We start from the raw sequence: 22,274 nt of genomic DNA, 5'->3' as shown, positions 1-22,274 counted from the left end.
GTGGTCCCCGCATGGGCAGCAGCTCTGTGACATCCTCTGAGGAGCCTGGCCCAGGCCTGCCCCACAGGCCAAGACTCTGGCTTCTGGCACTTGGGTCCCCAAAGCTGCTTTCCCTCCAGGCATCATGCCCCAGGCAAGACGGCCGGACAAGGGCTCAGGGCTGCTGTGGGTCAAGAAAGCCTCCCGACACCTCCCACTCCAGGAACCCCCATCAGCATCCCAGCATCTGGACCTGTGTCACCAGCCGCTTCGCCGTACAAGAGAATTGGATTTTCAGCTGGGTGTGCTGCTTCCCTAAACAAAGTAGGGTGTTGTTACTGAGGAAAAAGGAAAAAGCTGGCATCTTCTTGGCAACCCCGTGACATCCAGCCACCGGTTTTCTCTACCCCAGAGATGTCCACCCAGGGCAGATAGTGTCTTCAACCAAGCGTCACTGACCCAGAAGTGCAGTAATTAGTACACTTTCACCAGAGTCACCCACTCCTTCACCTTTACACCCAAGAAAAACATGTTTGCCAGGCAAATTAGATGTCTGGGAGGTGTAAGGAAACCCCAAGCCTGCTTTAAGCCTCAGACTTTTGAGACAGTTGAGGGCCGTGCACACAAGAGCAAGGCTGCACCCGAAAGCTCTGCTCCTGCCGGACGTCATGGAAAGACTGCACGGCTCAGCCACATGGACCCTTCCAGGACTTCACCAGAGGGACCTCCGTGGCACACACAACGACATGCACTTTGTTCAGCCTCGAACAGACCACGCCCTCGTTCCAGGGTCGGTGATCCACCTCCTGCCATCACCTCACCGAGGGTCTGCGTCTGCCTCTGTCATAACTTTGCTGTTTTACCCGGGTACTAAAATGCAACATCGGAATGTTTAAAGGTCTTTAAGTACCAACATTCTGGGTGCAGTTCTTGGCACTTTAATGTGGTCACTCGATGTAGGCCTCACAATTCTGAGGTAGCTCATACCTTTCCTACCTAACCAAGGAAGAAACAGAGGCATGGAAGGTCTAGCTCCAAAGGAGCAGGTTAGTATTCAAACCAGTGATCTTCGTCACATGCTGACCTACCTCTCAGGCTGAGATAAGGTTCAAAATTAACCAGGTAGAACAGTGTTCCATAAATCAGCTGGAAACGGTCCTTGTGGATGGGCCTGTGGTTATTCCCTGAAGAACAAGACCATTCGCCGAAAAATCCACCTGTGTCACACTCAAATGTTTACATATCCAATTATTTTTAAAATACTCCAATCAAGCATGTTTACAGCCATTTACAGCCATATAGATTGTCTGCTTTGCTGACAATCAACCCAAGACCTCTGTCAGCAAAGGTCACGGTGCCAGGTCCAGAGAAGGTGGGACAGAGACACAAACAGGAACCGCTCCGTCCCTGGGAGCCTCGCTCTGATGGGCCCGCGAGGACATGTCACAGACCACGGGGCACAGGCAGACGGCAGGCCAGGAGAAGGGGCTGTGCTGCCGGGAGGCAGTGCTTCGAGCTCTAATGGATGGAACCTGCTAACCAGCGAAGGTGGAGAGAGGGCGCCCGTCTGAGAGGATGAAGAGGCAGCAAAGCACAGCTGGCCTCGGGGAACCGGAAGCCACAGAGATATCAGGCTGGGTGCTGCTATCTGCCGGCCACTGGCTGGGGGACTGTACTGGGCCTGGAGGGACATCCCTGACACTCTCCACCGGATGCCAGGGGCACCCCCAGCCCTAGGTGAGAACCACGGATCCCATGGTGAATGAGGCCAGCCTGTGGGAAGTGGGGCTGGGACAGCTCTGCACAGCTTATACGAAAGTTGGGTTCTATTTTGTGGGGCTTTGGTGAGGCCAATGGCTGGTCAGTGCTGTCCGTCAGGAAGTGATTTGATGACAGATTAGAGAAGGGGCTGCCAAGGCCAGCGGGGCACTCGCTGCCTGGGTCCAAGGAAAAGGAAATGAAGGCTGGCGATGTGACAGTGTCGGGGAGCACAGAGGGAAGGAACTGGTGGAGACACAGGGCTGGCCCTGCCCAGGGCTACGAGCAGGTACCCAGGGGTCGTCCTATTAATTCTTCTCAGGGCACCAAGAGGCAGCTGTGAGGATCCCTCTCCTGAGGACAGAACTTCTCCAGAACCACACAGCGAGGATCCACAGAAGCAAGATCCAGGCCAGCTCCACAGCGGGCGATCTTGACCCCTCACCCGTGGTCCTTAGACAGGGATCAGAGCCCCCTGGACACACAGACGCTCCCAGGAACTGCAGGAAGGGGAAGCAGAAGCCCCGGACCAGCGGCAGGACCCAGGGATTCTGCCCTCCAGGTCACATGGGGACCAGCCACTGCACAGGTGGACACACGGTGCTTTAACTCGCGCTGGGGGAAGGAGCCCTCGCTCTCAGGGAGGAGACCGCAGCTCGAACGGGCCGGCCTCCCTTGCTGGGCACAGCCTGAGCCACAGGACCAAGGCCAGAGAGGATTACCAAGGTTCACCTGGCCCAGCTTCCGGCAGCCTCCAACTAGGCCACTACCCTCACCTGAACAGCCGGGTCCATCACCAAGCCCCACCTTCTTCTGCCAGCCCTGCCCCCACAAGGCCCCGCCTCTCACATGCAAGCCCCGCCCCCAAGGCCTAGCTTGCCTGCAGCCCCGCCCCACTGGCTCCACCCCATCTCCTGCAAGCCCCATCCTCAAGGCCCAGCTCACCTGCATCCCAACCTACTAGGCTTCACTCCTCACCTGCAAAGAGCCACCCCTCACTAAGCTCCTCCCATCACTTGCACAGCCCCGCCCAACATAGCACGCCCTTCTAGAAACCCTAGACACACTAGGGTTTCTGCCGCCAAACCTGATGATTCTCTGAGTGTGAGCACGAAGACTCAGTGTCCTGATCTGTTCAGTCAGGTTTTGCCATCAAATAGTTTGCTCTAAACTTCTGCAGAATCTTTCAGTTTTCTGAGCCATTTGGGTTTCAAAATTATAACGAAGAAATTGTGGACCTATACTTACTTGGGTTTATATTAAAATGGATTCATTTGTTTTTTTGTTTTGTTATTTGCTTAAACCTTTTCCTTTTTTTTTTTTTTTTTTTTAGTATAGTAACTAAAAATGACAACACTTCACATATTTGGCCAGCTGTTGGCTCTGTGCTATGCTTGATGTTGTAGCAAATGTAAAAGATAAACAGCTTACTGTCTAGAAAGACTGATGCGGCTGTGACTGGAGGCACATGGTGGATGCCATGCAGAGGGCCAAGGACAAGGGCGGGAGGAGGAGTGGGAGCTGCTGCTGCTGGGGGGAGAGAGAAGAGCTGGAGAGGGTGGTGTGAGAAAGTAGCTGCCTCTGGGCAGGGCTCCAGCAAGGGAGCCAGGGAAGTGACTAGGGGGTTCCAGGCAATGTCCAGGCATGGGTGTCCTGACAACAGACTTAGTGCCTTTGTGAATCTTGCAAAGGCCGGGCAGACACCTGGGTTTATAGTACTGGCTACTATTAATAAGGGTCTCACCCAGAGTGGTAGATTCTTCTCCTTTATTTTTCAAATTGTATAGAAATGTATTTATTTTTGAGACTGGGACTCACCCTGTCACCCAGGCTGGAGTGCGGTGGCATGATCTTGGCTCACTGCACCCTCAAACTCCTGGGCTCAAGCGATCCTCTCACCTCAGTCTCCCAAGTAACTGGGACAAGGTGCCACCACGCCTGGCTCATTTTGTGTGTGTGTGTGTGTGTGTGTGTGTGTGTGTGTGTGTGTGTGTAGGTGTAGGTGTAGGTGGAAACTTTGTTGTCTAGGCTGGTCTCATCTCCTGAGGTCAAGTAATCCTATTGTCTTGTGTATTAGTCTAATCTCACACTGCTATGAAGAAATATCCAAGACTGGGTAATTTATAATGAATGAGCTAAAAAGTAAGGAAGTTTAATTGACTCACAGTTCTGCATGGCTGGGGAGGCCTCAGGAAACACAATCATGGTGGAAGGCACCTCTTCACAGGGTGGTATGGAAGAGAATGACAAGTGAAGGGAGAAGCCCCTTATACAACCATCAGATCTCATGAGAACATACTCACTGTCATGAGAATAACATGGGGGAACCATCCTCATGATTCAGTTACCTCCTACCAGGTCCCTCCTACAACATGTGGAGATTATGGGAACTACAATTCAAGATGAGATTTGAGTGGGGACGAGGCCAAACCATATCACCTTGGCCTTCCAAAGTGCTGGGATTAAAGGTGTGAGCCGCTGTGTCCAGCCATAGAAACTTATGATAAGTCACGTTTCTTGTTTGAGAAATAGCTACCATGAATGCTATTATTAAAGCTATATATTATTAGAAAGCAGACATCTCACTGTATCTGCTGATTTTAAATGCATTGATCATCTGATACAAAGTACGGTAAGCTTGGAAACAAGTAACTTAACAGCGGTAGATAATGCAGGTCGTAGTGGGCCGCTTTATGCATAACTGTTGGATGGCAGGCTCCCTAGATTGGGCTGAGGAGACCCGAGGTCTCACCTCTGCCAGTGACTTGCTGTGTGTGCTTGGCCAGGTGACTCATGGCACCTGGACGGAGGGAGTGGCAAGTGGTGTGGTGATCACAGGGACGTGGTATGTGATTGTGGGAGAGGGCTGGGCCGGCTGGCCTGACTGGAAGAGAAGACAGTTTCTTTCATACCAAAGAGTATGGACACTTACCAGGAGGCTTGCCTAAGGTAGGAGAAGATCTTCCACCCTGCCCCAGGAGTGGGGAGTCTCATCTTTTTGGGGGGCATTTCTATCCTCCCAGCCCCTCCAGCTGTTCTGGAAGCCCCAGCTTAGTGCTTACAGCTACGACCGAGAATCCATCCCAAACTAGGAGAAGCAAAGACTGATCCTGGACCCTCTCCCCGCTGTCGCCGGCTAGCCCACTCCAGCATTGCCCGTCCTGCAGGCCCGTGCTTCGCACTACAGGAGATTATATGCACAGAAACAGGAGGCACACAGCCGATGTTGGAAGGGGTGCTGTGTTACTGAGGTGCAGTACACAAAAGCAGGAGGCACTCAGCAGGTGTTGGAAAGGGTGCTGTGTTACTTAGGTGCAGCACAGTACCGTGGGAAGGGCAGACACCAGGGCGAATCCTGGCTCTGATTCGGGCAGCTTGTTTCATCACCCTGAGCCTCAGTTGTTTCATCTGTAAATGAGGATGAGAATACCTCCGTCACAGGATTCTATGTGACATGATTAGAAAATGCCTAGCCAAAAAAGAATAAAAAATTAAAAAATAAAAAAATGGAAAATACCTAGCCAGTAATAAGCACTCAAAAATATACATATATATACACACATTCTCATTTGCCTTCTTTAGGTCTTTCTTTCCTTGTTTGTAGGATAAGGGACTTGGACAGGATGGTTCTGTTCTCTCCAGCTCTGAAATACTGGCTTCCCAGCATCATCTAATTTCAGGCAGAAAAGCCAGTTTTCTCAGTGTGTCGAAGATCACCATTTCACAGGCTATTTTGTCTACGTTTAACTGCTCGTGTTTTTCTGGTTAACTCAGGTGACATCTGTTCCCGAGCTGTTCCTGATGGCCATGAAGCTCAGCCACGATGACACAAGAGCCAGGTATTTACACCTGGCCAGAGAAGACAGGAATAATCTGTTCAGGTATGTCGTGCATTTTAAGAACATGGTTTTGAAAGTTTTATTTAAATCAAGGATGTCCAATCTTTTGGCTTCCCTGTGCCACATTAGGAGAACAACTGTCTTAGGCCACACACTAAATACACTAACACTAAGGACAGTTGATGAGCTAAAAAAAATAAATAAATAGAGGACCTCAATGTTTTAAGAAAGTGTAGGGATTGTGTTGGGATGCATTCCAAGCCATCCTGAGCATGAGGACTGCAGGCTGTGGGTTAGACTAGCTTGGTTTAAAGCACTGACTGTATGTTACGTGGTTTAAATATCATCTCACTAGTATTTTTATTGACAGAGCATCTTGAAAAATAAGGAAAAGCTTACACGGATTTACAATCTCATCAAAATACAATGTTATAGTCTGAATCAATGATTTACATTAGAGTTGGGAGACCCTGTGTTGGAGGATTGTGGTGTCAGAATGATAATTTCTAGTAGCCTGAGGTGATGATGCATCTGGGAACTGTGTCCGCAGCACTAAGATGAACGTTTTGTATTCTAGTCATTCTCCTTCCCTAGCGTTCTGTTCCTCCCCGTCCCTGGCCTTCTGTTCCTTATTCATCCCCCTTCCCTGGCGTGCCGTTCCTTCTTCCCTAGCGTGCAGTTCCTTCTTCCCTAGCGTGCCGTTCCTTCTTCCCTAGCGTGCCGTTCCTTCTTCCCTAGCGTGCAGTTCGGCACCACTCCCATGGACAGCACCGGTGTTCCTCACATTCTTGAGCATACCGTCCTTTGTGGGTCTCGGAAATATCCGTGCAGAGACCCTTTCTTCAAAATGTTGAACCGGCCCCTCTCCACGTTCATGGACGCCTTCACAGGTAAGACCAGCATCCTGAACGGAAACCGTGTTTGCGTTTGCCAGGCACACCCACTGGAATTCAGTTAGTTTCTGAGAAGAGATGACAGGAGTGGGCAATTAATGTTCTAGAAAAATTTTTACCTCTCTCTACTTGAAGGACGTTAGAAATTTCATTCTTCAGGAAAGCCACATGGTAGCGAGATTATAAAATCCAGCATTTGAATAAAAGGTACGTGAACTTTTCCCAGAAAGGTTCAAAACAATTTTCTCGTGGGGATATCACTACAATGCCAGGCCTCCAGAGTTACCACTAACATTGATGTTTGACTTTTAGTAAGACTGACGCTAGTGAATAGGGTGACGATGAACAGTGCACTCTGTGAAGGAGTGACATCGAAGAGCAAGTTAAATCCATGCTCTTACAGAATGAGGTCATCTTTGTAGACGTGTGAAAGTCTCTGGAGACACTTGAGAGAGTTTAGATGTTCGCTGAAGAAAGACCTGGTGCCCGTCCAGTGCAGATCCTGAGATGGGATGGGAAAACCGGCACTCAGGGTGATGAGCTGGGACAGCTGCTGAGGTTGGGGGCCAGAGCATGGAGCCACTGCCCCACCTCAAGAATAGCTACAACTTACTGTCCTAGGACAAAGGGGAAATGAGGCTTGAGATTCAATAATTTTAGTAGAAATCTGTTAAATTTTACAATTTCACTTTTCCTTTGTACCCAGCTAGTGATTATACTCTGGATCCATTTTCCACACAAAATCCCAAGGATTTTCAGGATCTCCTCTCAGTGTATTTGGATGCCACCTTTTTCCCAGGTTTACGTGAGCTGGATTTCTGGGATGTCATGAGTGATTAACTAGTTGATACAGACTTTAGTATTTGAGTCACTGTCAGCTTATAATTATTTGTCCTCAGGCAGGAAGGATGGCGGCTGGAACATGAGAACTCCAGCGACCCCCAGATGCCCTTGGTCTTTAAAGGAGTCATCTTTAATGAGATGGAGGGAGGGTTTGTAAGTTTTCTTTTTTATGTTGTGTTCAGCTTACCTTACCCATGTACCGTATCATGATATAGACACATCTGAAAGATGGTTGATTTTTCTTCAATATTCTCATTATAGGTGACATGTTCTTGGATTAGCTGGGGTCAGTGCTGTGAGCAGAAGCCAGGGGGTAGCAGGGCCAGGCTGCTGTTCTTCCCAGCAGGTCTCAGACCATGTCTGACGACCCCCGTGTATGATCTGCAGTGAGAGAAATGCTATTTTCATACCACTATCAACACATTGTCTTTTTCACTCATTCTTGCCCAAGTACATGGTGTACTTCCTAGAGGCTGCGTGGCGAGGTGTGTGACACACAGCAAGCTGGATACAGAGCAGATGGGGGAGTCCAGCTTCACCTCTGAGCCAGACACTACAGAGATTTGCAAAAAAGGCAACACAGCATCACTCTAAGTAGTCGGTTTTTTACTTTGTTATGAGAAATATTTTTCAAACATATTTATATTAAGAATATAGAAAAATTATATAAACACACACAGGTACCTACACAGGCAAAAAAAAGCCCACATAATCAAAAGCTGTTTGGGTCCTCATTAAAACCCATTTGTGCCTAGTGTTCCATTATTGGAATCCTAAGCTTCTGGGAGTTATTTATATCCTACAGCTCAAGGTCATTGCCAAAGTCTGATTTTTACAAAAAAACTTGCAACCTCAGGAATAAATGGGTTAATTTTTCAGAGTGTAAAGGAATCTTGAGACCATTTTGGATTAAGAGCTGCTGTCCTGGGCCAGTGTCTTCATGTCCCCTTGTGACTTTGACAACCTGCCTGTGCTGGTGTCCCTGAGGCTCATGGGTGGCCTGCTCTCTGATTTCCATAGCCCCCCTCAGCTGGTGAACTATTTCTTACCTTTTCATTCTCAATTTGGTGGTCTTTTCTTCCAAGGAGTCTTCTTGAAACTCAAGTTGGGGTGACAGCTTCTCCCCACTTGCCTGGTGGCTGGTAGGCAGACCTGGTGATCCCTTCAATTTACAGCCCTCGGCTATGCATTTGTTGCAACACACATCAAAAAGTCCATTGTTCTCAATCCTTGGGTCCTGTGCGTGGGTGATGAGTGATTGAATACAGTGTTAAACAATGCCTGCAGGGGTGTCTTTTTTTTGTTTGTTTACCATTAGAAGAGTTTTATTTGCAAAGTATTAGAGACATATGCACCAGAATGTGATCAATTGGCTATATTGTAAGTAATGTAGCATGTGTGTATTATTTTATATGTACATATTCTTATTTATTTACTTCACATTTCAAGACAGACAATGAGAGGATATTCTCCCAGCACCTTCAAAACAGAGTTCTTCCCCACCACATGTACTCAGTGGTCTCTGGGGGTGACCCACTGTGCATCCCGGAGCTTACGTGGGAGCAGCTTAAGCAATTTCATGCCACTCACGATCACCCAAGCAATGATAGGTAATATTTTGTTGGAAAAGTTTGATGGTGGATTGTGAAAAGTTGACTTGTTTGTATTCTTACATTTTCATGACATGGCTTCTCTCACATTTAGCGATGCTTAAGAAATATCTAAGTGTAGGTAAGATTCTTGGCCTAAGTTTGCCTATCTTACTTGGACATTGATTTTGGACATTTACAATGATAGTCTTCAGTGGGCTCAGCATGGTGGTTACAAACACGGTGTTTAGAGAACCCCTGAGAAGGGTCCTGGCCCCCAGCTTCTTGCCTCACTTCCAGCTTTGTTGCATGGAGAGTGGGGGTGCATGGATGGTGCCCACCCCGACCCAAGGTGTGTGAAGCTTCGAGCCTGTCCTTGGCATGGAGAAGTGCTCTTCCGATAGTGGATGCAGTCACAGAACCTTAATTACATCCTCACTTTCTGATACATCGCTTGTTTCTTATGTCACTAATATAAGGTCATTATCATAATAATATAGTTATATGTATTATATAAAATACTAATAATTTCCATATAAATGCTAATGTAAAAACATATTTCCAAGATTATTTTACATAAAAAGAATTATGAAAACTTTCAAGCATACAGAAAAGTAGACTAGGATAATGAGCCCCTAAACACTTATCACATAATAGATATCCTTTTCCTTGTGAAGTTTTTGGAAGTAAATTATAAACGTCATCATTTACCCCTAAATATTTGAATTTATGACCCTAAAACATGAGGATTATTTCTTACATGAGCTAATGCCATTTTCAGTTTTAATAGAATAAAACATACTTTCTTAAAACTGCCTATTTCTTATTCTATATTCAAATTTTCTAGTTGGCCTCAAAGTGTTTGTGGCACAGGGTCCCACAGATCACAGCTGCTCAGCCCGGGTCTCTCCCGGGCCCCCTCTCGGACGGCAGAGGAGTGTGCAGGCCGGGTTTCCTCCGGGCGCTCTCACTTTCCAGGTGTCCTGGCTGCTTCTGTGTGGTGTTGGGTGCCATGTTCCTGTGTTTCCTGAGAACTGGAACTTAGATCCAAAGACTTAGTTTGAGTCAGGCTGCGCCTTTTGAAGCAGAGTCCCTCGTGGGGAGCTCTGCATAGATGGCCACATCCTACCTTCCTGTGAGGCCTGCTTGCCTCCACTGGGGGTCTCACGCCAGCGGGGTGCATGCTGAGAGTCGGCCACTGTCTTGTGAAGATCTGCCTTCTCCCTTCAACCACGGAGCAGCTGGTGCACTTGAGTTTCTGGTGTCCTGTGATAATGAGTTCCTCATCAATCTATTAATGGTTTTCATATTCATTGAGGATTATTGCCTGAATCATTTATTAGAGTTTGTGAAGTTTTCAAATTCTGTAATTCTTCTTTCATTTGCTGGACTTCTTCAAAGAAGAGCTCCACATCAGCTGGGGCTGTCGGGTTATCTTGAAATATGGTTCTGTGGAAAAGGCAGGGGCGGCTGCTCTCCCTGGGAAGTCCAGTTTGAGGAGGAGTTAGGGTGGTGCGGGAGCTACCTCTAATGATGACAGAAGAGGCTGTCTTTTTTTTTTTTTTTTTTTTTTAAAGACAGGGTCTGGTTCTGTCCCCAAGGCTGGAGTACAGTGGCATGGTCTTAGCTTACTGCAGCCTCAGCCTCCTGAGCCACCTCAGCCTCCTGAGTAGCTGGGACTACAGGTGTGCACCACCATGCCCAGCTAGTGCTTATATTTTTTTGTAGAGACAGAGTCTCACCATGGTGCCCAGGCTGGTCTCGATCTCCTGAGTTCAAACAATCTGCCCACCTTGACCTCCCAAAGTGCTGGGATTACAGGTGTAAGCCACTGCGCCCAACATGGGGAAGAGAGTTCTTTCTTTTCTTCTTCCCTCACCGCCCAGTCTTTTGTTTTCTTTTTTAGTACCCCTGTGACCTCACAGAAATATTTCTGTATATGTACATATTTGAGACTATGTGATCAGATGGAATTTAGTTTTATGCCCACATTTGCCCCAGCTGTTGGCCCGTTTTGGTCTCACTTCTTTGGTTTCTACGCCCCGACTCCCACCTCCCTAAAGCATGCACAGCCAGGCCCTCCCTGCTCCAGAGGCTCAACTCTCTGTTTCCCAGGGAGCTCTGATTTCTGTGGCTAGTGGGGAAGGGCCTTTGGAGAGTAGCATCTGGACACTAGGGGTGGTGACTGCTTCTGGATTCTCTCAACCCCGAGAGTGTAAACTTTGTTTCTAAATTCTAGAATGAGAAATTTCTGAAGGTTCTTTAAGATACCAGTTCCCCAAACCTTAACCATAGCTCAGGCAACATAGTAAAGAAAAAGATAAATTCTGTCATTGTAACCTTTTTCCTCTGGTTGAATAAATGTTATCTTTATTAACATGTATAACCTTGAACTTGTTGCCAAAAATTGAGCTTTGTGAAATTGTCAGTTGGATTACTCTTACTGTACTAGGGTTATAAAGTATTTTAACAAATACCTCATTTGGTTTTTGTCACATCTCTAGATGAAGTTTCAAATGAAAGATCAATGTTTGGCTAGGTGTGGTGGCTCATGCTTGCAAATCCAAGCACTTTGGGAGACCAAGATGGGAGGATTGCTTGAGGCCAGGAGTTTGAGACCAGCATGGGTAACAGTGAGAATCCATCTGTAAAACTTAAAAATTAGCCCACTGGGCGTGGTAGCTCATGCCTGTAATTTCAACACTTTGGGAGGCCGAGGTGGGGAGATCACCTGAGGTTAGGAGTTCAAGACCAGCTTAACCAACATGGTGAAACTCTATCTCTACTAAAAATACAAAAATTAGCTGGGCGTGGTGGCAGACGCCTGCAGTCCCAGCTACTCAGGAGGCTGAGGCAGTAGAATGGCATGAACCCGGGAGGAGGAGCTGGCAGTGAGCGGAGATTGCACCACCTGCACTCCAGCCTGGGTGACACAGTGAGACACTGTCACAAAAAAAAAAAAAAAAGGCTGGACATGATACACAAGGTGACCCCAGGAGACTCATGTGCAGAGTAAAAACGAACCCCAGCACTAAACTCAGTCCCTGAAGTCCCTGCGGGATTCTCCCCACCTCCCACCCTTGGGTCCACCTGCACCCTCCCAGAAAGAACAGTGACATCACCCCACAGCAGGAGATCACCAGCGGTGGCCGCTGCACCCCAGGTAGCTGGGAAACCCCCGGGGTTTCACAGGTGGAGAGGGAGCCTGGGGACGTGCATTTCTAGCAATTTCCAGGTGACAGGGCACCACACTTAAAAATACACAATACTAGGTCCTGAAAGGACTTCTATTCACTTGCACATTGGTGGGATGGAGCCCTACATTGCGAAGGGCTTTTCTTCACGTGTCGTCCTTGAGCTCAGGGGCTGGCAGCACTTGGTGGGACCTAGTAGGGCATCCCTTGCTGACTGCACACCCACAGCCAGAGCCCTCACCGGGATAATTCTCACAGGAAGCCCGCAGAGCTCCTGACACCTCGCTGGAGGGATGAGAAAGTTGAGGCTCTGAGGGGGATAAACTGATTACTGGAAGGTAACGACTTTAGTGAAGTGGTGAAGCTGCAGTGTAAACCCTAGTCTTATTTCATTTTAACTTTCAAGACTGCCTGATTTCCTCTATTACAATGCCTCTGCCTTAGAGTCACCAATGGGAACTTGAAGGAAAATAATGCCTGCTGAGGCCAGATGCTCACTTCATTGCCTGGGGGTGGAGCCTGTGTGGTTCTAAGCCCTCCCTCTGAACTTCTGAATGGTGAGGACTGCAAAGCAGCTGCCTCCTGCTGGGCCCTGCAGGGTGAAACCTGAGGAAGCCCCAGGAACATTCAGTGAGAGGTTAGGTTGGAGGAGAACATGGTTGGATGAAAAGTAAGAAGGAAATGCACCAGCATTTACTGGCAGGCTCTGTCACCCACAGGACAGGGACAAAGACCTGCAGTGTGGGCTTTCACAGGCTGGCAATGAGAGCTTTCAGCCTCACAGGTAAACGTCACCTGTTTCACCATCTCCTTAGGGCTCTCTAGGGCCCCAGCACACAGCTATTTGGGACAAAGGGCAGTTTCAGTGTCTTTCACTCCACACTCAAGCTACAGATTGTTCTTATATCTCAGGTATCCTGGGGATAATCCATCTCGTTTCATTTTGGTTTTGGGAGCCCAACCCCAGAACCAAATAACTTTCCTAAGGATTTCCAGGAGAAAACATCTTCCCACCAAAGAAGAACATTACCATTTGGAAAAACACCTCTTCGTCATTTGCAAAAACCCCAATTTTCAGGGAAGTGATAATCTTGTCATGAGAACCAAAGATAAAGTTGGAGATAACGAGGGAGTGGTTACATAGGAAATACGTGGTCATTACTCTGACCAATTATTAAATCACTTTCTTTACATGACACACTTTTCAACACCTTCTTACTAAACCACAGTGCGGGTAAGACAGTCACAAGACCGATTCTTCCTTGAGTCAGAGTCATCCCCGGCCCACACCAGGGCCAGCAAGAATGACTGAGGTCACCCTTATTTCCTGGCTACTTGGAGGAGCTGGATTTCCCAGTTTACAAATCTCAGTTTCCTGGGATTCTGCTCTGATAAAATCTAAACTGTATTAAAAAAAAAAAAAAAAAAGTAAGGAATAGGCTGGCCGTGATGGCTCATGCCTGTAATCCCAGGGCTTTGGGAGGCCAAGGCAGGCAGATAACGAGGTCAGGAGATTGAGACCATCCTGGCTAACAGGGTGAAATTTGTCTCTACTAAAAATACAAAGAAAACTGAGCCGGGCGTGGTGGCATGTGCCTGTAGTCCCAGCTACTTGGGAGGCTTAGGCAAGAGAATCGCTTGAACCCGGGAGGCGGAGGTTACAGTGAGCCGAGATTCTGCCACAGCACTCCAGCCTGGGTAACAGAGCGAGATTCCGTCTCAAAAAAAAAAAAAAAAAAGGAAGAATAGATGAAATCTAATGAAATAATCTAGTTCTATCCTTTTACCTCCTCCGTTGTCTGGAGAAATAAAGCTCCCTGCCTCGTCCTCTCTCACAGCACTGAACTGCTTTTCCTGAATTTTCCCACACTGCTGATCACTCACTTGTTAATTTCGATGCAAACATTCTTTTTGAGAAATAAAGTCAGTTTGCCGACTGCTGCCACTGGTTTGTCAGAAAATGAGCTTGCACTGCGCTGATCTCACTCCTGCTGCCAAAGCTCCTTCTAGGGGTCTCTCCTTTGACAATGTAGGGATTATGTAGGCATGGGGAGGTGGGATACCAAGAGGGGATTCTGTCAACCTGCTGTTCCCCCCTCCCCACCTCCGCCGGGTCAAAGTCATCGAGCCGGGGGCCTCTCTGACTATCTGGACTGTGCAGACCACCGTGTCTTCCGGTAGGATCAGGAGAGGGCTTGAGATAAATCTGTAGTGCCCTTCACTCAACCACCGGCTCACTGTCCACCTCAGGTGCCCCAAGCGCCATCGCTGCCGGGCGATATGTGGATGTGTCGGTGACAAAATGGAAAGTCTCTGGTCCCGGCGGAGCTTGTTCCGATCAGGAGAGACCCGAAATCAAGAAACACAGTGAACAAATGCATGATGCCCAGGGGTGGATGGCCATAAGCACTAAGGAGAAAAATAACAAGTGGGGTGGGGGTGTTAAGAGGGTGGGGAGGAGGAAGGGCTGCCATTGACAAACAGAGAGCCTGCAGACTTGCCTGAGAGTGACGTTTGGGGAAAGAAGGAAAGGGAAGAAGGTGAGGGAGGTTAGCTAAGTGGACATCTGGGAAAGAGCTCAGGCACCAGAGGGGCTGGGGCGGGGGAGCACTGGCAGCGTGCTGCATTCCAGGGTCCTCTGCGTGGCTGGGTGTCAGCCCTCCCCTGCACATCCCTCACGGCCTTCGCAGAAACACCCACACGGGGACCTTCTACATACAGGCAGGACACTGTCCCTCAGAGGAGTCGCTGGCCACGTGCATCCCGTCCACATGGAGATGAACTTTAAGATTCTTTAAACAATGGATTTCAAAGACTTAGTATGGAAAACGGTGTAAAATATTAATCAACACAATAACTGATTGTTATCAAAATAGTGGGCTGAATGCTGAATATAAAACAGTTTTTTTTTTTTTTTTTTTTACTTTTTTTTCTTTAGATAGGGTCTCACTCTGTTGCCCAGGCTGGAGTGAACCTGTGCAGTCACAGCTCACTGCAGCCTCCAACTCCTGGGCTCAGGCAATCCTCCCACCTCAATCTCCCATGGGGCTGGGACTGTAGGTGTGCACCGCCACATCTGACTCATTGTTTTGTATTTTTGGTAGCGACTGATGTTGCTCTCCATGTTGCCCAGGCTGGCCTCAAACTCCTGGGCTCAAGTGATCCACCTGCCTTGGGCTCCCAAAGTGCTGGGATTACAGGCGTGAGTCATGGCACCCAGTGTCCCCCTGTCCCGGCCAGCCTTTCTTTAATGTGGCAACTAGATCATTTAAAATTGCATAAATAACACAAACCACCCACGCAGGCCCCAATCCTGGGAGATGCTCCCGTTGGAGAAACCTCCAAGAAGCGGATCTGCTTGGATTTGCAAACGGCCCCTCTGGCCCCAGGGGGATCTGCTGTGCAGAGCTGCTCTGGAATCGGCTCTTCAATACCGCCCTTGAGTGTACTGTGCACCTCCTGACTTTCGACCAGCACAAAGCTCCTTATTAAACGCTGACAAAAATTCCTTCCATTCCAGGTGTCATAATGGATTCATTAATCTCCTATTGATAGGTTTTTGCTGGTTTTCCCACTTTCTACTATTCTAAGCACTGCTGTGAAGACTCTCCTTTTACCCCACCTGCCTTTGTCTGCCGCAGCTCACACGCTCTGCCTTCCAGCGGTAATAGCTGAGTGCCCATTTACCCGCCGCCCCAACACACTCAAGTCCCTGGGTCTCCTCGGCAGGGTGTGTCTGTGGGCATAGGGCTGCCCTGCCACATGCCCCACCCCATAAGCTTTCATCTGTGGCCGCTCCTTGTGAGACCCTAAACTCATGACCTCCCCTCCTGTCCTCTCCTCTCCACAGAGCCACCCTTATCGGAGACAGTCAGTCTGCTTCCCAGTCAGTTGGCTTCCCTCCACCTGCTTCCCAGTTCCCCTAAGGCAAATCCAAGGTCCTCCTCTGGGCCACCTTCCTCTACCGACTCCTCCCTCACCGTGGGGTCAGGTCAAAGGACCCCAACTAGAGGCTCCCCTGGGCCCTTTCATAAGACAGGAACTTTTCTTCTCAGGTCCAGCTACAGGCACATTGTACCCGCATCTCACCGCAGGAGTGAGAGCTCCAGGGTCATAAAGGGCTTGGTTCCTTTGCCTAAAGCCTGCTCTGACTCACCGAAGGTGGTCCGTTAATGTGTGAAATGATTACAGAAACACTGAAATAAGGCTAGGTGTGGTGCCTCAAGCCTGTAATCCCAGCATTTTGGGAGGCCAAGGTGGGTGGATCACTTGAGGTCAGGAGTTCGAGATCAGCCTGACCAACACGGTGAAACCCCATCTCTACTAAAGATACACACTCACACACACACACACACACACACACACACACACAACCCAGGTGGGCGTGGTGGCGCAAGTCTGTAATCCCAACTACTTGGGAGGCTGGGACAGAAAAACCGCTTGAACCCAGGAGGCAGAGGTTGCAGTGAGCCCAGATCAAGCCGCTGCACTCCAGGCTGGGCAACAGAGGGAGACTCCATCTCAAAAAAACCCCACACACACAGAAACAAAATCTTAATTGTGGTAAGACACAGCTGAAAAGATATGAAGGAATGACTCCCCAAGTCTACTACATGCCAACCTTTCAATCATTTTCCATTCAGAAAACTTCAGATCAGATCATTTACATATATACGTTAAGACAAGGGGTCCTATATTAATGAATCTTCTCCGTCAAAATCCTGGTCAAAGTCAGAAAACAATCCCAAAGGACTCCTGGGAGCATCTCACGTTGGAGAAACCTGGAGAAGTGGAGAAGCTGATCTGCACGATGTGGAAACCGCCACACTGGCCCCAGGGGGACCCACAGCACCGGCGCCCTCCCCCTACCGGTGAGAGTGGGAGCCTCACTCAGACCCACACAGTCAGGATCTGCACCTCCGAAGGCTCCCCCAGGCGACTCTGGGCACATGGAAGCTGGGAAGACAGCAAATGGGCCCTGGGGTCGGAGGGGGGCCCAGCACAGTCCAGCCTTTTCTCTTTTGCCTCCTGAAGACTTTCACTGTGGACGTGTGTTAGGGAAGAGGGGAGTGAAGAAAGAGACAGGGAGAGAAGACAGAGACCGAGTGATGCCTCCATTCTGCAGAGGAAAACACTGAGACCCTAATCAGCACTCCAGACTGCAGGGCCAGGGCGGGACTTATGAGTAAGTCTCTGCCTCTCAGTGCTCTGGTCTGCCATGTGTCTGGCTGCCTCTTCCATCCTGACAAGCACAATGACTGCAATTCCAAACAAAGCACTGGGAGTTGGGGGTGAAGATGGAGAGAACCGAGGAGTGGGGAGGGAAACGACAGCCTCTGGGCAGCTACTCTCTAATATACACAAACACACCAGAAAGGGCTTGTAGAAAAGAAACACAAAACACAACCCAACTACTGACACATGGCCCTCTTTTCCATATTCACCCGCACGTTCTTAGCAGAAAGGCAACTGTGAACGTGCAATCTGGTATCCTGACGTTTGCCCTGACCACGTTGTTACCGTATCTTCATCTTTCTAATTTTAATTGTTTCTGACGGCCCATCCGATTGGTAGAGCTTATTTAAAGAGTCCTGATTCTCCCTGATAAAAAGTTGGAGTCCTGTATCAAAAGCTTTTAGTTTTCTGTAACCAAGAAGGAAAACATGCTTCTTTTGAAAGATGAGAAACTGTCTAGCTTCGAAGGGTCCTCCGAGTATGGCACACAAAGCGGTCTGCATTCATAGAAAATGATGCCATCACACAAATCTCCCACTGTGCCACGGGGTGACACTATCACTCATCATCTGCCTCCCAGACCCAGTAATTTCCGCAAAATCAATTACTGCACTTTACACTGAAAAGATCCCATCAAAGAATGTGTGTGCACAGGATGGTGAGGGGCGCCGGAGCTGTGTGAGGCGAAATGGCACTGTTCTCAGTTTCCCCTTCCATCCTACTGGGCTCCGAAGCATTGCTTCAGAGATTTTCCATTTTATCTTATAATTAAATAATATGAACTTTACCGGGGGAAGAAAAGCAGCCCATCACATTAATACTAAGCCTTAATATCATTTTTGCCATCTTGACTCCTATCGCTATAAAAAGTCATTTTCCTTTGCCCTCACAAAACCACCCAAGGAATATTGCTTCAGACACCAAAGGTGCCCATGTGGGGCTCAAGCCTGGTGTCCAATAAATATGTGTGTCATTGACCTAATGCATGTTCAGTCAATTGAAACTTCACACTTCTGACTTCGGTTTTAAGGTGCTAATCTTGAAGTCTTAACAGTTTATACATATAGACCTGAGGATGTTGGGTACTTTTGATTAGAGAGGGTTGAATTCCTGTAAAGGACTTCATAAACGAAGAAGACAGCTAGAACCCCTGGTTTCCTGCTCCTCAGTGGAGATTCCAAGCTGGAGGCAGGCAGCAAACACTTGCGTTCCTGTCAAGTGCCAGGCGTGGTACTGGGCGAGGGAAGGTCACCAGCGAAGACACAGCTACACGAAGCCCTGAACATCCCTAGTGCAGCCACAGGGCCCGGCCACACCACGGAGCTCTGTGAACTCAGGGAAGCTGGAACACCTCGGGCATCCCTTGCTCATGTGTAAAGTGGGGATAAGTCAGTGACCAGCATCACTGAGGGCCTGCCACATAACAGAGTCACTAAACGCTAGCTATTCTCACTAGGATTGGAAAGGTTGATACTTACTCCATTTACATGAACTTTCTATAAATACTGTATTGATGTTCATGTCACCACAGGCAAAAAGGACGCCGCTTTCGCATCCAGCCCACCCTAAGGATGCACCTGGACTTCCCACTACATTCAGCTCCATCAGGCATCAGGCCCTGCAGAAGCCACAACCTGTGACGAAGACAATGAGTCACTCTTGGTGTGTGGCACAGCGTGACGTGGCGGTGGGCACTTAGTCATGGTCAGTCCGTGATCCAGAGCTGCGGAGCTTATTTTAGGGTGAGCGAAAATCAATTTAAGTTTCCAGACATGTCTTGGGACAACAGAAGATACCCAAAGAAGTAGGAAAAAAAAATAAAAATAAAAAACTGGCCTGAGAAATACTTTCTTCATTCAAGGCCTGGGTAGTCAGGAATATGGGAAAGTCATTTTCAATTTTATCTTATAATTAAATAATATGAACTCTACTGGGGGAAGAAAAGCAGCCCATGGCGTTGGTATTAACCCTTAATATGATTTTTGCCACCTTGACTCCCATCGCTATAAAAAGTTACTTTCCGTTCCCCTCACAAAACCACCCAAAGAATATCTGTGTAATTTTGAGCTAGTTGGTTTTGCTCACTTTTGAGCATTAACTAGATTAAGGAGCTTCACCAAGAAACACCCCTGAAGAGCATGGTGGAGGCATGACAGGATGGCTCATGTCTGTAATCCCAGCTCTTTGGGAGGCCAAAGCAGGAGGCTCACTAGAGGAGGCCAGGAGTTCAAGGCCAGTCTCAGCAGCATAGTGAGATCCTGTCTCTACAGAAATAATAATAATAATATTAATAATAACAATTAGCTGGTCATGATGGTGCATTCCTGTCTTCCCTGCTACTCAGAAGGCTGAGGCAGGAGGATCACTTGAGCCCAGGAGTTTAAGGCTGCAGTGAGCTATGATGGCACCACTACACTCCAGCCTGGGCGACAGAGCCAGACATAAGTACTCTTGGTGGTCTAAGGGACAGTACAATATTTGGAATTAGGATCTGTTTTGCTCCTACCACAATCACGCACGCACCTCATGCCCTTACCTAAGTTATTTTTCTTTGTGAGTCTTTCTCCCCACTTCCAAAATGAGGGCATGCCTCTCTTGGGATCATGTATCTAGGCTTGGAGGTAAGAATTGTAAAGCTCCTAGTATACAAAATATTTTCAACAAATGGTAGCTATGGTCATTTTAATATATGGAATTTTACCATAATTTCACATCTGATAGATAATTCCCCTGAAGTTAATACTTGAATGGGAATGTGTGCTCTGATCTCTAGCTACAGGCAATAGTCTTCTACGTCAGGGAAAATCAAGTACTAATATAGAACCAGAATAAAATGGCAAAAAGAATGGGGGCACAACAGAGAAATTCTCGAGGAATAACCTACTTACTGTAAGAATTTGTAAATCTGTGGCAGCTAAGACCAGGCCCTCTGAGCACATCTGGAGGTGAACTTCCTTAAAAGAAATGCGTCCAAATGCTCCAACAGGTTCAAGATCACATCTCGGAAGGGTAAAGCTCTTTACAGAGTCTACAAAAAAATTGTGACTTCAGCTCTGCCAGGGAAAGAATGCCCAGGCGACCCGCTGTGGCGGGCTTCCCCAGGGACAGCCCAGGTGTGACCCATGTGGGCTCGAGGCCACAGTATTTGAGGCCACCTGCAGGGCTGAGGGCAGCTGTCTCCTGTTAAGCCGAGGCTGTACCAACCAAGCCACGTTCCCACATAATATTGGTTTCCAAAGTACCTTTATCCCCAGAAGAGAAGAGGCGTGGACTTACTAACCTTCAATATGTGTAACTCCTCCCAGGTGGCAAAACCAGGGTAACAGAGAACACCGCGATTCTGCCACTGTATCCTAATCTCACGTGCCTGTACACAAACTCCCAAGCATTTTAGCAAGCTTCTGGACATGGAGCTCAAAAGAATGACCTATAAATATTTTCCAATACATACAGCATCTTAATGTGTTTTTCTTTCTTTTTTTATTTTTTGTAGACACAGAGTCTCACTATGTTGTCCAGGCTGCTCTGGAACTCCTGGGCTCAAGCGATCCTCCTGCCTCGGCCTCCAAATGCACTGGAATGACAAGCATGAGCCACCGTGCAGGAAGCACAGCACCTAAATTCCAAAATAACCTTGAACCCCTGACCTTCCACCCGCCCTGGTGACTTCCAGAGATCGGTTCTTCTTCCCTTGCCAAAGGTTTCTTGTCTTTCGCGGCCCTTGCCACATCCACTTCGCCCTGTTCTCCCCTTCTCCGTCCGTCCCCCCCTCGCCGCCGGTAGGGGCGCGCGCACCTTGAACATCCCCGCCACTGGTCAGCATGCCGATGGCCTTGCGGGCCCCGGAGAGGTGCTCCAGAAACTTCCGCAAGGAGCCCTTGGGGGCCCGGGAGTCGTCCGCGTCCATGGCGAGAAGGCCGAGGGCAACCGCTAGTCCGGCTGCGCAGCAGGCAGTGGGGAACCTGCCCCCGCGCTCCCGACTTGGAACCGCCGCCAGGCCCGCGCCCCTGCTAGGCCCCAGCGCCAATGGGCGGGGCCCGAGCGCACTGGAGGGGCTACGGGGGCGGAGGAGCGGCTAGGGGCAGGGGCACGGCTAGGGGCAGGGGTAGGGGCAGGGGCTGGCGGGGGGACACGTGTGGGCAGGAGGACCTACGCGGGGGTCGTCGTAGGTGGGGGCCGCGCTAGCGGTGGGGAAGGCCGCAGAGGCGGGGGTAGAGCCACAGGTGGGCGAGGTCCCTGCGGGTGGGGCCGCGTTGCTGGTGCGCGAGCCTCGCGGGTGGGTTGGAGGACTCTGGTTGGGGGCTTTAGAGATGCCCCGAGCACCACAAGTGGGGGCAGGGGCAGCGTCCTGGGGAGGGGAGACTGCAGGGGGGCGGGGTCACATCGTTTACCGGGCGCGCCAGGGCGGGGCCGGATAGAACGCGGGGAGCATCTCCCGGGGGGGCGAGGGAGACCCTGAGTGGGCGCGAACGCCAGGACGGGTGGAAACCCCGCACTTGCGGGGAGCGCCGATGGCGGGGTGGGGTGGAATTGGGGCGCGGAGACCCCACCTGGACGCGGAGGCTCGCGCCCGGCCGCGCGCACAGCTTCTTGTTGCCGGCAGGATTCCTCCTGGGGCTGCGCTGGGAGCCTCGGGGCGCGGCTTCCTCGATCTCCGCCCCCAAGTTTTCTGTGCAGCCTGAGGTCGGGAAGGACAGAAGGAGAGTGGATCCTCCAGGTGGTGGGAAAAGCTGAGCACGGCGGGCTTAGCTTTGACGAAGCTGCGATTTCCCGTGCCTAAGGAGGCTGTGGCGCTCCTGGGCCCCCAACCTGGCCCTTGGGGAGAAGAAGCCTTGGGGTGGAGGAGGGTATCGGGGCGCGACCCTCAGAGACGCCTGGGTGTGCGAAAGTCAGAGTGAGGCAGGAGGAGGCGCAACAGGACTAGCCTGGAGGGGAGGCGAGACG

General features: G+C 49.4%; 1 protein-coding gene and 1 long non-coding RNA gene across 3 annotated transcripts; one reads left to right on the top strand and one right to left on the bottom strand.

Annotated features, from left to right (window-relative positions):
• Positions 1–5,515: 5,515 nt before the first annotated feature.
• Positions 5,516–7,339, top strand: LOC135964657 (presequence protease, mitochondrial-like). The gene is made up of 2 exons (XM_065518865.2): positions 5,516–5,618; positions 6,315–7,339. The coding sequence occupies exons 1-2, from the start codon at positions 5,539–5,541 to the stop codon at positions 6,532–6,534; spliced, it is 300 nt and encodes a 99-aa protein (XP_065374937.1). The 5' UTR covers positions 5,516–5,538; the 3' UTR covers positions 6,535–7,339.
• Positions 5,631–21,249, bottom strand: LOC135964658 (uncharacterized). 2 transcript variants are annotated; one of them, XR_010577178.1, is made up of 4 exons: positions 21,126–21,249; positions 8,362–8,549; positions 7,500–7,693; positions 5,631–6,537 (listed from the first exon to the last, which is right to left on the bottom strand). It is a non-coding gene; the product is annotated as an uncharacterized lncRNA (long non-coding RNA). The 2 variants fall into 2 exon arrangements; XR_012416906.1 differs by lacking the exon at positions 5,631–6,537 and having other exon boundaries at positions 7,471–7,693.
• Between the last annotated feature and the right edge of the window lie 1,025 nt (positions 21,250–22,274).

This window comes from Macaca fascicularis, chromosome 8, assembly GCF_037993035.2.
Source record: "Macaca fascicularis isolate 582-1 chromosome 8, T2T-MFA8v1.1".
Lineage (NCBI taxonomy): Eukaryota > Metazoa > Chordata > Mammalia > Primates > Cercopithecidae > Macaca > Macaca fascicularis.
The sequence above is the reverse complement of the archived record's forward strand: the minus strand, read 5'-3'. Positions and strand labels throughout refer to the sequence as shown.